This window comes from Rana temporaria, chromosome 12 (assembly GCF_905171775.1).
Source record: "Rana temporaria chromosome 12, aRanTem1.1, whole genome shotgun sequence".
Taxonomy (NCBI): domain Eukaryota; kingdom Metazoa; phylum Chordata; class Amphibia; order Anura; family Ranidae; genus Rana; species Rana temporaria.
In genome coordinates, this window is record NC_053500.1 from 30,836,472 (window position 1) to 30,852,705 (window position 16,234).

At 46.9% G+C, this 16,234-nt stretch overlaps 1 protein-coding gene across 1 annotated transcript in view; it reads left to right on the plus strand.

The window, feature by feature from the left end:
• MAP3K14 (mitogen-activated protein kinase kinase kinase 14) overlaps positions 1-16,234 on the plus strand; it is a 57,788-nt gene that overhangs the window by 22,558 nt on the left and 18,996 nt on the right. Inside the window, exons 2-5 of the mRNA XM_040331799.1 lie at positions 9,801-10,057; positions 11,319-11,391; positions 12,401-12,557; positions 13,629-14,084. Coding sequence (XP_040187733.1) covers positions 9,820-10,057; positions 11,319-11,391; positions 12,401-12,557; positions 13,629-14,084 — 924 coding nt within the window. The 5' untranslated portion in view covers positions 9,801-9,819. The remainder of the gene's footprint in view (positions 1-9,800; positions 10,058-11,318; positions 11,392-12,400; positions 12,558-13,628; positions 14,085-16,234) is intronic.

Below are 16,234 nucleotides of genomic sequence, written 5' to 3' on the forward strand. Positions count from 1 at the left end.
AGAGGAGGAGGAGATTGGCGAGCATGGAAAAGGGAGGTTCTCTTACTGGCAGGCTTGGCTGACTTTACTACAGAAACCGAAAGTGCTCTGTATACAGGATTAGCAATTCATACTCTTCAGTTTCAGGCATATGGAGGCTGCAGTCAGCTGTCTGAGTAAGTCTCGGCATTTATGAAGCGCACTGTTTATAGGGGGACACTGCATTCGTTTTTTTTTTCTGTTCTGCTATACATCTGGTAGTCCTGCAGTTTATAGGCATCTCTGCTTGCAGTGCACTTTAACCTTTGTAATGTATAGAATTCCTCATGCTGTACTGGGTCCAGGTGTTATTTGTCCACCAGTTGGGCGTTATAGGATTTATATTTGAGGCCTTGGTACTGTATTGTTGCAGCCCTTTAGTTACCAATGGTAGAACTTCCCTGCTGTTCTGTTATCGTATACATTGTTTTCATGCCTCTGTGGAACTATTGTTGATGAGAAGAGGAGGAGATATTTTGAACTCCTGACTTAGGGCCCATTCACACCAGAGTGGTAACCGTGCATGCGCAGTGACATGCATTTGACACACTTTTTTTTTTTTTTTTTTTTGCATGCATTTGTGGTGCATTTTTCCTAAGCTTGCATCCCCCTTGAGGTCAAATTTTTTTTTTTTTTTTTTACACTGTTTATGATCTAGTTTTACAGGAATGGTCAGTATTACACCCAGGGTTTCTTAACCAGGGTTGCTAGGGGTTCCTTTAGCAATGTGCAGTTTCTGCCTCCCAGATAAGTTCCCACTGACACCATTGATTTTTTTAGCTTATCTGTAAGGCCCCTTTCACACGGGGCGGATCCGTCCCAGGAGAATCCGCCTGCTCAGCAGGGGTCCTGTCCATCCCACTATGCAGAGCGGACAAGGACAGAGCCTGCTCTCTTCTATGGGGTGGATCCGTCCCAGGAGAATCCACCTGCTCAGCAGGGGTCCTGTCCACCCCACTATGCAGAGCGAACAAGGACAGAGCCTGCTCTCTTCTATGGGGTGGATCCGTCCCAGGAGAATCCGCCTGCTCAGCAGGGGTCCTGTCCATCCCACTATGCAGAGCGAACAAGGACAGAGCCTGCTCTCTTCTATGGGGTGGATCCGTCCCAGGAGAATCCGCCTGCTCAGCAGGGGTCCTGTCCACCCCACTATGCAGAGCGAACAAGGACAGAGCCTGCTCTCTTCTATGGGGCGGATCCGTCCCAGGAGAATCCGCCTGCTCAGCAGGGGTCCTGTCCACCCCACTATCCAGAGCGAACAAGGACAGGGCCTGCTCTCTTCTATGGGGTGGATCCGTCCCAGGAGAATCCGCCTGCTCAGCAGGGGTCCTGTCCACCCCACCATGCAGAGCAAACAAGGACAGAGCATGCTCTCTTCTATGGGGTGGATCCGTCACAGGAGAATCCGCCTGCTCAGCAGGGGTCCTGTCCATCCCACCATGCAGAGCAAACAAGGACAGAGCCTGCTCTCTTCTATGGGGTGGATCCGTCACAGGAGAATCCGCCTGCTCAGCAGGGGTCCTGTTCACCCCACTATGCAGAGTGGACAAGGCTCTTCTCTATGGGATGGTCGGATGGAATCGAATTGCATGTCTGTTTACATCTGATTATGATCCGATCCGACCCGCTGGACGGATGGCAAACATATCCCACTGACCATCCCACTAATGCAGGGGTCTCCAAACTTTCTAATGAGGGGGCCAGTTTACTGTCCTTCAGACTTTAAGGGGGCCAGACTGTTGACATTGGGAGTAGAAAATGTCCCCACATCTGCGGGAGGAGTTGTGCCCCATCATTGATGCCAGTGGGAGTAATTGTGCGTTATCATTGGTTCCAATTGTTGATGTCATTGGAAGGAATTGGGCCCCATCATTGGGATCAGTGGAAGGAGTCGTGCCCCATCATTGGTGTCATTGGGCCCAATTGTTGATGTCATTGGGAGGAATTGGGCCCCATCATTGGGATCAGTGGTAGGAGGCGTGCCCCATCATTGGTGTCATTGGGCCCAATTGTTGTTGTCATTGGGAGGAATTGTGCCCCATCTTTGGTAAATTATGCCTCAAGGGCCGGATAAAAGCAAGCAAAGGGCCGCATCTGGCCCCCGGGCCGCAGTTTGGGGACCACTGCCCTAATGTATAATGACTTGTAGATATGTAGTGATTTTTAGCAGGGGTTCTCTGGGAGCTGAAAGTTCTTTCAAGGGTTCCTTAGTGTTTAAAAGGTTGAGAAAGGCTGATTACACCTGTAGCTGTTGAGTAGGAACAGAACAGCCAGCAATAACATTGGGCCCAGGAAATGTTTGTCCTTTTTATTGTTGAACTCCTGAAAACAGTAAAATGAGCATCCATCGCTTATTTGGGTTTTAAAATGGAAAGTTGTATTCCCGATCCTGGGACTCACCCTGATCCTGGGACTCACCCTGATCCTGGGACTCACCCTGATCCTGGGACTCACCCTGATCCTGGGACTCACCCTGATCCTGAGACTCACCCTGATCCTGAGACTCACCCTGATCCTGGGACTCCCCCTGATCCTGGGACTCCCCCTGATCCTGAGACTCCCCCTGATCCTGGGACTCACCCTGATCCTGGGAATCACCCTGATCCTGAGACTCACCCTGAGACTCACCCTGATCCTGAGACTCACCCTGATCCTGAGACTCACCCTGATCCTGAGACTCACCCTGATCCTGAGACTCACCCTGATCCTGGGACTCACCCTGATCCTGAGACTCACCCTGATCCTGAGACTCACCCTGTTCCTGAGACTCACCCTGATCCTGAGACTCACCCTGATCCTGGGACTCACCCTGATCCTGAGACTCACCCTGATCCTGGGACTCACTACCTAATAGTCTTAAACCCCTTTCACACTGGATGCGTTTTTCAGGCGCTTTAGCACTAAAAATAGCACCTGAAAAAAGCCTCATCTGCAATCCCAGTGTGAAAGCCAAAAATGCTTACACACGGGGGCCCTGCGCTGGCAGGATGTCCAAAAAAGTCCTGCAAGTAGCTTCTTTGAGGCGCTTTAGGAGCGGTGTATACATCGCTCCTAAAGTGCCCCTTCCCATTGAAATTAATGGGAAGCGCCTACAAAGCACCTTGGCAGCGGCGCTTTTAACCCTTTGTTTGGCCACTAGATGGGGTTAAAGGCACCCCGCTAGCGCCCGAAAAATGCCGGTAAAGTTAGGTCAGTAGCACCCACCCAATGTACCTAGGCATGGATCAGGATGTCAACACTTCTAAACTAGTCAGTAACAGCAGCTTTCCAGGCTGTATCCTCACATGTTTGGTGCTACAATTAGAACTAATAAATCTAGGTTTGGCAATGTAAAAACCACTGATGAAGTACAAAGTGCATTTCATAGCAGCCATTCAGATGTGGAAGTCACTTTGGTTAAGAGATGGTTTTTGATTGGCTGCGTCAGGTTACTGACTGTACATCAGCACAGCTCTTGACACCTTGGGCCAGATTCACAAAGAGATACGACGGTGTATCTACAGATACACCATCGTATCTCTGACTTACACTGGTCCTATCTATGCGCCTGATTCATAGAATCAGATACGCATAGATAGGACTAAGATCTGACTGTGTTACACTATCGGATCTTTTTTTCAATTTAAAAATGGCGCCGGGGGCGTTGGGCGTTCCCGCTGATTTACGATAAATAATATGTAAATCAGCGAGATACGCAAATTCACGAACGTACGCGGACCCGTCGCAGTGTTCTTACGTCGTCTCCGTAGCGGTTTTCTGTCGTATACTTACCCCTTCTTTTATCAGGCGCAGCCAATGTTAAGTATAGCCGGCGTTCCCGTGTTGAATTTGAATTTTCCTACGTCGTTTGCGTACGCCGATTCACGAACAAGCGCGTCGAAAGTCCCGCTCACGTCGCAACCCTTGACGTCCTAGTGACGTCAGTGGGAGCAATGCACGCCGGGAAATTCCCCGGACGGCGCCTGCGCATTTATATAGTACACTCCCCTAGCCGCGGAATTTGAATTCCGCCGGGGGAGTTAGGATCCGTCGTCGCAAGTTTGGAGGTACGTTGTTTGTGAATTAGCCACTTGCCTCCTAAACTTGCGGGAGCGGATCTTAATTCACGTAGATCGAGCGGATCTATAGATCCGCTGCGCTACGTGAATCTGGCCCCTTATTGCATAAGCCGGTTTATATTCATTATTTAGTAGCAGGAGCTGTAATGGGGTGTCACTCTGCACCTACCTCTTGACGTGTTCATTCACTTTTCAGGAAGGAATGTCAAATTTCTCGAAGAGCAACAAACTGGTCCAAACAAGATCCACCTACACCACTGAGGCCAATATTCTACTTGCATCCATACGCAACATGCTAATTTTATAAATCTATAAAGTCATACAATTAAGAGGATTGAGAAACTTAATTTAAGGAAAGGCTTGTTTTTCATGAAAAAGCTGAATAATGTTACATAACTACTGAAATGGTGTTATACATCCATCAATGTATCTTCTTTCCTTGTTTAAAAGGGAATGAAGTCCAGGAAGTGACATCCTAAAAATGTAGTCTGTACCTGCCCACCAGTGTTGCCAACCGTCAGTATTTTTACTGGCAGCCAGTAAAACAAATGGGCACCTTTGTCTTGCCAGTAAATGCCAGTAGCAAGAAAAGGTTGCCAGTAAAAAATATGGCTGTGACGTTCGGCTCGGAACTGCGCAGTTTTGGTCCACAGCCAGCCAATACCATCCGAGTGCCTGCTACAATGTGTTCGGGTGGCCGGCCCTAATATATCTATCTTTAATCACAATGCTAGTTGCATATTGTATTTGTAGCCTAAATACTGATATTTGCACTCAATATTGTAACTTTTGGAAATGTGAGTAAAAACTTGGCTGTGCCAGTAAATTTGGGGTGTTTTATCAATTTCAGTCTGGTAGGTTGGCAACACTGCCGCCCACATCATTACAGAATGCTGACTGACAGCTTAGCTTACCTGGAGCAGAACAGAAACTTTGACCATTGCTTCATGGGGAAGTTTTTTATGGTTTGAGTATTCTCATCTCTGACATGCTAATGACAAGAAGCAAGCCCACACAAATCATAATGCCTGCAGGGGTCTCAAACTGGTGGCTGTTGCGAAACTACAAGTCCCATCATGCCTCTGCCTGAGGGAGTCATGCTTGTAACTATCAGCCTTGCAACGCCTCATGGGAATTGTAGTTTCGAGAGCTTCAAAGAAACCCTGTCAGGTTCTTAACAATAAAGATGGCACCTCGTTTCAATAGAAGAGGTGGTACATTCACCTCTCTCATGGCCTCTACAAAATGTCCAATGTTTCCTTCATTCCAGCACTGCAGCCTATGTCAGTCTCCTTAGCATTGGACACTTCTAAGCAGCATGGTCCCTTCCTCCGAACCCTGTGTCCCTACAGAACTTAGCAGTGACACAGGGGTCAGAGAACCCCTATTTATTAACTATATTTTATATATATGTTTAGCTTTTTACTACTATATATATATATATATATATATATATATATATATATACACACACACACACACACGATATTACCAAAAGTATACACACATGAGCAGAAGTGAGCTTGTCTGAAGGACAGAACAGGCTAAACAGGTTATTGCAGAAGCATAAAGTTTTGTTTCCTTACGTAATGTCCACAGATAGCTTGGAGGCATTCCAGCACTAACACATTGTTTATAGCAGAGCAAAGTCCTTCAAAAAGCTTGTATATGTATGTGTGTGTGTGTGTGTGTATATATATATATATATATCTATATATATATATATATATATATATATATACTATATTACCAAAAGTATTGGGACCCCTGCCTTCTGCCTTTACACGCACACAGGCCTGTCGCTACAGGACAGGCAAAACAAACAATTGCTTGGGGCCCCGAGCTGGCCTGGGGCCCCAAACTTCCCATTCCCAGGCTGTAGCGTGGCCGAGCTCCTCTCCCTTCCTCCTGGAGTCCTGTCAGTCCGGCTGGGTACCACGCGTGGTACAGGAGATTCAGTTTCCTGTTCCAGGTCGGACTGACAGGAAGTGCACACTGAGTGCTCACTTCCTTTCAGTCCGGCCGGGAACACAGGAAACAATCTCCTGTACCGCGCGGTACCCGGCCTGGGCACTATCTGATAGGGGACCGGGGACCCATAATGATAGAACACCGGACTGACAGGAGGAAGAGGAGCTCAGCCACGCTACAGCGGCAGCCTACAGGGAAGAAGGGGAGGTGAGAAAAAAAAACCATAGGAACTGGGGGAGCAAGAACATGGGTGTAAAAAATTAGTGTAGCGCTAATGTAGGCTTTGTGTGTGGGGGGGTGCTTGGGGGCCCCCATTGTGCTTGGGGCCCCCAAATTCCTTCAAACGGGGCTACACGCACATGAACTGTAATCGCATCCCAGTCTTAGTCCGTAGGGTTCAATATTGAGTTGGCCCATGTAGAATTTCAAAAAGGGATGGACAGCCGCACTGCAAAGGAACTTCAAGAAGTTGTCTTTAGTGGTAAAAATGGACATGCATCACAAACACAGGCCAAACGAAGGGACAGCCGACGCATTTCACACTAATTCAGTGCTTAGTCATTGGGATGAATTAAAGTGGAGACTGCGAGCCAGGCCTTCTCATCCTCATCAGTGCCTGACCTCACAAATGCGCTTCTGGAAGAATGGTCAAACATTCCCATGGACACTCCTAAACCTTGTTGACAGCCAGAAGAGTTGAACCCTGCGTGTAAAGGCAGGCGTCCCAATACTTTTGGTAATATAGTGTGTGTGTGTATATATATATATATATATATATATATACACACACACACACACACACATACATATACAAGGCTTTTGAAGGACTTTACTCTGCTATAAACAATGTGGTAGGACTGCCTCCAAGCTAACTGTGGACGTGACGTAAGGAAACGGAAAACATTATGCTTCTGCAATAACCTGTTTAGCCTGCTCTGTCAATCAGACAAGCTCCCTTCTGCTATCCTTTCACCTACGTAACAAAATAAGTTACAAACACAGTTTTGCTTTTATCAGGAGAAGACATTATTGAGTATGCTGGTGCTGGTTTCAGATCTGAGAATATATTTGATTTTCTGTGGTTATTAACAGGTCCATTATAATAAAAGTATTTTTTTCTAACTGGTCTGTTAGTACAGGTGCCCATTACAATGGGAGTTGGGCTATGAAGGTAAAACCTGTCCAACACACACAAATATTTCTACCCTTGTCTAACATATTCCAAAATATATTCTGTATATTCTACGAGGATCCGCTTCCTGATTGGCTGGAAGGAGAAGCAGGAAGACATTAGCAAATATTAAATTGGTAATGTCACACAACTGGGTGGGCTCAGGGTGCAGTGCGCCCCAAGCCCACCCTTTTTTGAAGCCAGTTAGAGCCTCAGGCCCTAATCATGTGCTTCAAATGCAAAAAAAGCCCCATTAAAATCCATGCGTCCGGCGCCCTGCATGTAGATTGTGGGCCGGGTGCATGGATTAGGGGGTGGCGCCCCTGCACCCCTTACAGAGTGGCCACCCCTGGCTGAAAGGACAGGTCAGAGTCTAGAATTACACCTGGCGGGAGGGGAGGGATTGATGGTTGCATTATTTTGATGGAAAAGTCATAGAGGGGAGCATGAGCAGGGGGAATTATCAATAGCTCGGTTTTAGAGAGATTTAGTTTAAGGAAGTGGTGCACCTTCTATGCTGATATGTCAGTTAGTAGGTTAGTAATGGGAGAGGAGACTGAAGGAATGAGGGGAGGAGTAGAGAGATAGATGTGGGTGTCATCGGCGTAGAGATGGTATTGAAAGCCGTGTGAAGTTATCAAGTGACCAAGGGAGGAATCTTTGGGGAATTATCTCCAACCATAAGTATATGTTAGTATATAGTTCACATACAATTTTATGGCCATGCTACAATATCAGATTTTACCAGCAGGTGCGGGAGAAATCTACAGGGTGGGCCATTTATAAGGATACACCAAAAACAAAAGTTGGATTCAAAATGGCCGACTTCAAAATGGCCACCATGGTCACCACCCATCTTGAAAAGTTTTCCCCCTTACATATACTAATGTGCCACAAACAGGAAGTTAATATCACCAACCATTCCCATTTTATTAAGGTGTATCCATATAAATGGCACACCCGGGTGGATCCATATAAATGGCCCACCCTGTATAATTATAGCAGTCACCCCTAAGAAAGGGAGAATTCTACTGCTTTATTACACAGAATTATACCCTAAGTGCCGGTCCACACTGGGGCAACCCGACTTACAGCGCGACTTTGCAAGGCGACTTCAGCGCGACTTGGAGCAACTTACAACGCGACTTAAAGTTGCCTCCAGGACAAGCGACTTTGGCTGTGGCCAATCACAGAATAATCAGCTCTGTGGGAGGGAGGGGTTTGCCTGAGTAAACTATTTTCTTTTCCTGTAAAGTTGCTTCAGTTACGACAGTGATCCGACTTTGGAGGCAACTTCCATTGAAATCAATGGGTACAAGTTGCCTAGAAGTCGCCTTGAAGTAGTACAGGAACCTTTTCTGAAGTCGGAGCGATTTCAGTAGTGTACATTAACCACTTGAGGACCGGACCAATATGCTGCTAAATGACCCAAGGGGTTTTTACAATTCGGCACTGCGTCGCTTTAACAGACAATTGCGCGGTCGTGCGACGTGGCTCCGAAACAAAATTGGCGTCCTTTTTTCCCCACAAATAGAGCTTTCTTTTGGTGGTATTTGATCACCTCTGCGGTTTTTATTTTTTGCGCTATAAACAAAAATAGAGCGACAATTTTGAAAAAAAATGCAATATTTTTTACTTTTTGCTATAATAATTATCCCCCAAAAACATATATACAATTTATTTTTTCCCTCAGTTTAGGCCGATACGTATTCTTCTACCTATTTTTGGTAAAAAAAAATCGCAATAAACGTTTATCGATTGGTTTGCGCAAAATTTATAGCGTTTACAAAATAGGGGATAGTTTTATTATTTATTTATTTTTACTACTAATGGCGGCGATCAGCGATTTTTTTCATGACTGCGACATTATGGCGGACACTTCGGACAATTTTGACACATTTTTGGGACCATTGTCATTTTCACAGCAAAAAATGCATTTAAATTGCATTGTTTATTGTGAAAATGACAGTTGCCGTTTGGGAGTTAACCACAGGGGGCGCTGTAGGAGTTAGGGTTCACCTAGTGTGTGTTTACAACTGTAGGGGGGTGTGGCTGTAGGTCTGATGTCATCGATCGAGTCTCCCTATAAAAGGGATCACTCGATCGATGCAGCCGCCACAGTGAAGCCACAGTGTTTACATACGGCTCTCCCCGTTCTTCAGCTCTGGGGAGCGATCGCGAGGGGGCGGCTAGAAACGCCCTCGTCACGGATCGCTCCTGAAGCCACGGGAACCGACGCATGTTCCCGGGGGGGGGGGTCCCGATCGGACCCCCGACCCACGTCTAGGCAGGGACGTACAGGTACGCCAATGTGCCTGTCCGTGCCATTCTGCCGACGTATATGTACATGCGGCGATCCGGAAGTGGTTAAGACGGCTCTCATTCACTTCAATGGAATTTCTCATGGGGAGACACAAGTCAGATCCCAAGTCGCTGTAGTGTGAACCGGCACTAATATTTCTTGTTATTGATTAGCCAGCTTTACAGTTTTACTCAATTTTATATCCACAGTTTTGTCATGATACAAAGAAATTGTTACTGTACAGCAAACATTATTATCTTTCAATCTTTTGTCATTTCAGGCCGGCATATCTTTGAAAAATGGCGATAGACTCCCACAAAGGTCAAGAACTGGTCTACGCCAAGGCCCCAGTGTACCCACCATTCAGTCTGTCTCAGTCTGCTGGGGTTCTGAAAAACAAAATGGGTGAACCAGAAAAATACTGCGCTCCTCTGGAAAATAAGGACAGCCACTGGGCCAAATTATTTTACAATGGGACGGCCACTGAGAAGAAAGAGAGTTCCGCCATGGGAATCTCCATCATAGCACAACCCGAATGTAAGAGTTTGCCTTTGTCTACACACCATCGCCTTCCAAACTGCTCCTTTTCCTTTATGTCTTCTTTCACTCCTATTGTGACCCCATTTTCTCAGAACAAATACATTAATGTTCCTTTCCTTCATTTACAGACCTGCCCCATTGCTTAATGTTTCTACTAATCAAAATTTGAATACATTTCTTTGTTTTCACACGTCCTGGTGTTACTTAAAGTGGATGTAAACCCGATTCCTGAAATTTGAGTTGAGCACATATATCTGCAGTATTTTGTTATCTCTCTTCAATGAGCCAAGTCTTAGGCCCCGTACACACGAACAAACATGTCCGCTGAAACTGGTCCGAGGACCAGTTTCCGCGGACATGTCTGAGCACGTGTACGGCCTAGCGGACAGCTTTCCTGGCCTAGCGGACAGGTTTCCAGCGGACAAAAGTTTCTTAGCATGCTTAGAAACTTGTCCGCTGGAAACCTGTCCGTCGGACATGTCCGACTCATCGGACATGTCCGCTGGTTATGACGTATAACCAGCGGCCCAAAATCCTGCGCATGCGTCGAATTGATTCGTCGCATGCGTGGAAGCATTGAACTTCCGTGTTAGAGAACGTCGGTGTCTTCTACGTCACCGCGTTCTCTGTCCGCAGGGATATTGGTCTGATGGTGTGTACACACATCAGACCAAAAGCTCCCAGCAGACATGTCCGATGGACCGTTTTCATCGGACATGTCTCCTCGTGTGTACAAGGCCTCATAGCTCTCTTATTAGCCAGAGAACTCCTGACATATTTTTTGACTTTTTAGACAAAAGCAGCCTGAATCTTTTGTCAAAAGAGGTGGCTAAAATAGAGTAGCGGAGAGCAGCTCCTATTACAAAACAGCTCTGAGAGTTTCTGCCTATGATGAGAGGGGGTGTGTGCCTTTCCTCCAATCAGCAATGTTAGCTATCTTGGCTGTATGCTCAGACATCACACTCTGTATTAACCAGGAAGAGAAAATTTCCTAACATGATCTCAACTTTCTAAACAGTATATAAATTTGAAGACGGCAGATATACATATAAAACCTATGTAGGGAGATTTGGTTTATCTCTGTGTATCATCTGAGGCTGTTCACTTCACTGGGTGTATGAAGGGTTAACATTCACTTTAATCTAACATCACCTATAGCTGAATGTTTCCATACACTATACGTCCACCTCCGTAGTACTGCCTTCTACAATTCAATATTCATTCTCTCTCTAACTGTTTTGTTTTCTTTAATCTCCAGGTGAGAATAATCCACAGATATGCCCAACTTTCCAGGGAGGTCCCCTGTACATCCCAGACTCAAAACAGTACAAGTAAGAAAACCTTATAATCTGAAATGAACAATGCTGATGTGTGCAGCTTAAATAATCTTTCCTATCCTTTGATTCGGCTAGTTCATTCATTGAGATGTGCCTATAAAGCAGCCTTCTCCAACCAGGGTGCCTTCTGGGTTATTCAGGGGTGCCTGGGCAAAATGCCTAACAATATAGAATAGATAACACATATATACGATTTGTTGGTGCTGCACCCCCCGATTTGTAGAATTGAATGGAAGATTCTTTTTCGCATTGAATAAATTCCCCTGAGGAAGACCATTAACCAAACAGGTCGAAACACGTAGGGATATTATGTGAAATTTTACACAAGTTCATCGATTTTACAATTTGAGTTCATGTGTGTTTTTCCTATTGCTGATGAGTTGTTGTTTTTTATGTCATGGCCAGAATAGCTTTTTACGACTCCTATGTATCCATACTTATATATTTTCTTGATATTATGATACATTAAATAAAAACGTTTTATAGAAATGAATTGATACTTGTTTCTAATACAATCTCACTGGTAAAAAAAAACATTGAGGGATCTTCCATTTAAATTAATAAAAAGTATCCCAAATTGCCCAAAAATTGTGTACAAGCCAGCGGGTGGATCAAGTCAACTTATTTATTACTCAAAGCCACGGGTTTCATTGTACAGCATTGCAACCTTGGGCACTGGCAACCGGCTCAGCCTATCATCGAGCCACTGAAAGCCTGAGTCGGCTGCTCCTGCCCCCTCAATAGCCCAGTGCTCCAGTGAGCACGAGCGGGGCAGAGCAGTGAGTCGGTCACTGACATTCACCAGCTTTCTGCTCATGGAGCTGTGAGAAACGAGTGATCAGTGGTGTTTAATCGCTCGGCCCTCAGTCTTAGAGCCTTTAGGTAGGTATGATTCAAACGAAAAAAGCAAATCCCATGCTTCTCTTTTAGGGATCTCTAGGTGTTCTACCAGTCAGTGATGTTTTCTTCGGTATGATCAATATTTTTTCATTACTATTTCCAGTCTGGCTGAAAGTATCGAGCACATCCCAAACAACGTGGTTCATTCAACAGAGGGTAAACCAGCACAGTCAAAACAATTTATCAGAAATAAAAGAAAGAAGCGTAAAAGAGGTCGGACCACTCCGGAACAGGAAACCCGATCTCCCATACCTGTACAGGTAAGAGGTTACACCTGTAAGGGGCCCGATAGTCCCCAGGGGCCCGGCTGGCCCCCCTCCCATTTTCTTTATTTTTTGCATTACACCTGTAAGAGGCCCAATGGTCCCCAGGCCCCCCCCCCCCCACCGGACAGAAGAGATTACAAAATAACACTTGTCTTTTGTCAGCACCCCCCCCCCCCCCCGGTTCCCTGCACAGCCTATTGCATTAGGGTGTGCACCCCAAAAATCAAACACATAGGCGTATGTGCATGTGTATGTATAGTCAGTCAGTGCCGATCCTGACCTCCCTGGGGCCCTAAGCAAAATGACATGTCACATTAAAGTTGAGAAGCAGATGGGGGGGTGCTGCCGAAAATGACATGTCTCATTACAGTTGAGAAGCGGGGGGAGGGGGTGTTCTGCTGTCGGAAAATACATCTTACGTTAAGTGAGGGGGTGCGGACTTCTTACCTCTTCTCCCATGCAGCCAGCGAGTTGAGAAGCGGAGTGAGGGGCCGAAAATGACATCTCACCAGGCGGGGCCTCTAGTAATTTGGGGGGCCCTCCGCAGCTTTGCGGGGCCCTAAGCGGCTTGCATAGTGAGCCTATAGGGCGGATCGGCCCTGGCGTCAGTAGAGCAATATATGGTGTCAGTAGGGCAGAGATTGGTCAGTAGAGCAGTGGACGGTGTCAGTCGTTTTTAATTTTATTATTTTATTTTTAACAATTTTTTTTAAAAAATTTAGGAGCCCCTTTAGGGGGCATGGTATAATATCAAGGGTGGGAATCTGCACCACACAGGATGATTAGGGGGATGATTAGGGGGTGCCCAGGCACACCCTGTGCGCGCGCCTATGACTATAGCACAGAGTGCTGCTGAGTCCACGTTTAGCCACCTCTGAAAGTGGCGCCCTATACACCCCAGATCACCCGTTTGAATGAGCCCTTTTTCCAGTACCCAGGCTGAGGAAAGGTAATTTAGTTTTGAAAAAAATCTCTTTCCATACCCCTCCCATTGAGCACCAATATTATAAACCCCAATAAAATTAAAAAATGTTAAATTTCCTATTGTGTGTTGTGTTACCACAGGAAGATGAATCTCAGTCAAAGCCATGGGATAGCAATGACAGATTGGACTCCGGGAACGCCAAAAGAAAAATGGATTATCCACTGCAAAAAACACAGCCAATTGATGGCAACAAGAACTTTCTTCACAAGCTCATCAGCCCAGATCAGTGCATCTATCACATGGAAGCCAGAAAACGACAGCCCTCCGATGCTCTGTATTGTAATGATCCACTACCTGGAATTATCAGTGCCTTAGGACTAGACACCTATGAAGAGAAGGTCAGCGGACAGTGGGACTCCTACAAACTCACAGACTCCTGCACAGACTCAAAAGCCCATTCTGTGGAAGAGGGGGTGTTGTCAGCTCTGAGAGGAAGTGTGAGTGTTGGCGAGCCAGACGATCTGTGCTTAATCGCTAAGGCCTGGGATGAAGAGGACTCCGAGCCTGTGGACAATGAGGGGATCCTCTTCAAAAAGGTAAGATACTATCTGCTGCTCAGTGGCGGCTGGTGCTCAAAATTTTTGGGGGGGCGCAAAGGAAAAAAAAATTGCAGTCTCACTGTGCCCAAACGCAGCCACTGTTCCATGCCATCAAACGCAGCCACTGTGCCATCAATTTGCACCACTGTGCCATGCCATCAAATGCAGCCACTGTGCCATCAATTCGCACCACTGTGCCATGCCATTAAACGCAGTCACTGTGCCATGCCATCAAACGCAGTCACTGTGCCATGCCATCAAATTCAGTCACTGTGCCATCAATTCGCACCACTGTGCCATGCCATTAAACGCAGTCACTGTGCCATGCCATCAAACGCAGTCACTGTGCCATGCCATCAAATTCAGTCACTGTGCCATCAATTCGCACCACTGTGCCATGCCATTAAACGCAGTCACTGTGCCATCCATTGTCACCACTGTGCCATGCCATTAAACGCAGCCACTGTGCCATCCATTGTCACCACTGTGCCAAGCCATTAAACACAGCCACTGTGCCATCCATTGTCACCACTGTGCCATGCCATTAAACGCAACCACTGTGCCATGCCATTAAACGCAGTCACTGTGCCATCCATTGTCACTACTATGCCATGCCAGTAAACTCAGTCACTGTGCCATCCATTGTCACCACTGTGCCATGCCATTAAACGCAGCCACTGTGCCATCCATTGTCACCACTGTGCCATGCCAATAAACGCAGCCACTGTGCCATCCATTGTCACCACTGTGCCCTTTAATGGTCGCCGCTGTGCCAATTGTCCCCACTGTGCCCTGTAGATTGCTTTCTCCCCCCTCCCCGCCCGGCACTTACCTTTACTGGAGTCAGGCATCCACATCCCTCGATGTCTTCTCCCGCCCTCGATGACTGACAGGCGTCTCAGCCAATCAGGTTACCGGTAGCCGGAACCGGCCAACCTGATTGGCTGAGACGCCTGTCATCTTATCCAAGGGGCGTACAGTCTGTGCGCTCTGAGAATAAGCTTCCGGGACCCGAGGGCTGTATTGGAAAAGCCTATCAGAGCCGTTGGCTTTGATAGACATTTCCGTACAGCCAACCAGCTGGCGTTATTCAGATGGCTGGACATGAGCGCCGACCATCTGAATAACAGCGGCAGCGGCGATAATAACATAGATTTGTGCAATGCATGCATGAATCTATGTTATTTCAGTGGCGGTGAGAGCCAGAGGGGGCGGCGCTTCAGCGCCCTCTATGGACGAACCGCCACTGCTGCTGCTCCTACCAAATTGCTTGCTCATTTTCTTGGGAGAGTGACATTGAGGTTGATCTACTAAAGGCAAATAGATTGTTCATGTTGCAAGTGCAGTTGCACTTTGCATGGGGAATTTGCTCCAGAGCTTAGTAAATGAGAGCAAACTTCACTTTGCAAAGAATACCCAATTACACGCATGAAAAATAAATAAAAAAACAGCACCTAAGATCCCTTTCATACTGTGCCGCCCATAGCGTCGACAGTAAAGTAGCGGTAAAACGCTGCTATTTTAACCGTCAGATTTGCGGCGCATTTCGCCCCGCTAGTGGCCGAGAAAAGGGTTAAAACCCACCGCTCCTAATGCAAAGCTGCTGGCAGGACTTTTTCTGGCGCCCTGCGGCTTTCACACTGGAGTGAATAGAGCAGCAGTTTAAGGGAGGATTACAGGCGATATTTTTAACGCTATAGTGCCTGCAAAACGCCCTCAGTGTGAAAGGTGTCTAAGGGCTCTTTCACACGGGCGGCCCGTTCATGTCTGCCTGCCAGTTTTTTAGGCGGACCTGAACGGGCGCTACGTGCTCCTCTATGGAGCCGCGGATGTCAGCGGTGACATGCCCGGTGACATCCGATCCGCCAAAGTGTGACGGAGGAAAAACCTACTTTTCCATCCGTCTGGCGGATCAGATCGGGTGAACACGGACATACGGTATGTGTTCATCCGATCCCCCCATAGGGGAGAGCGGAGAAAAGACAGGGCGGTTCCTGCACAGTGTGCGGGGACCGACCTGTCATCCGCCGGCTCAGCGGGGATCAACGGAGCGATCCCCGCTGAGCAAGCGGAGGTTCACGGGGCGGATCATTACTGATCCGCCCCGTGTGAAAGGAGCCTAAGAGTTCCCTTCGTTGGAACTAAGG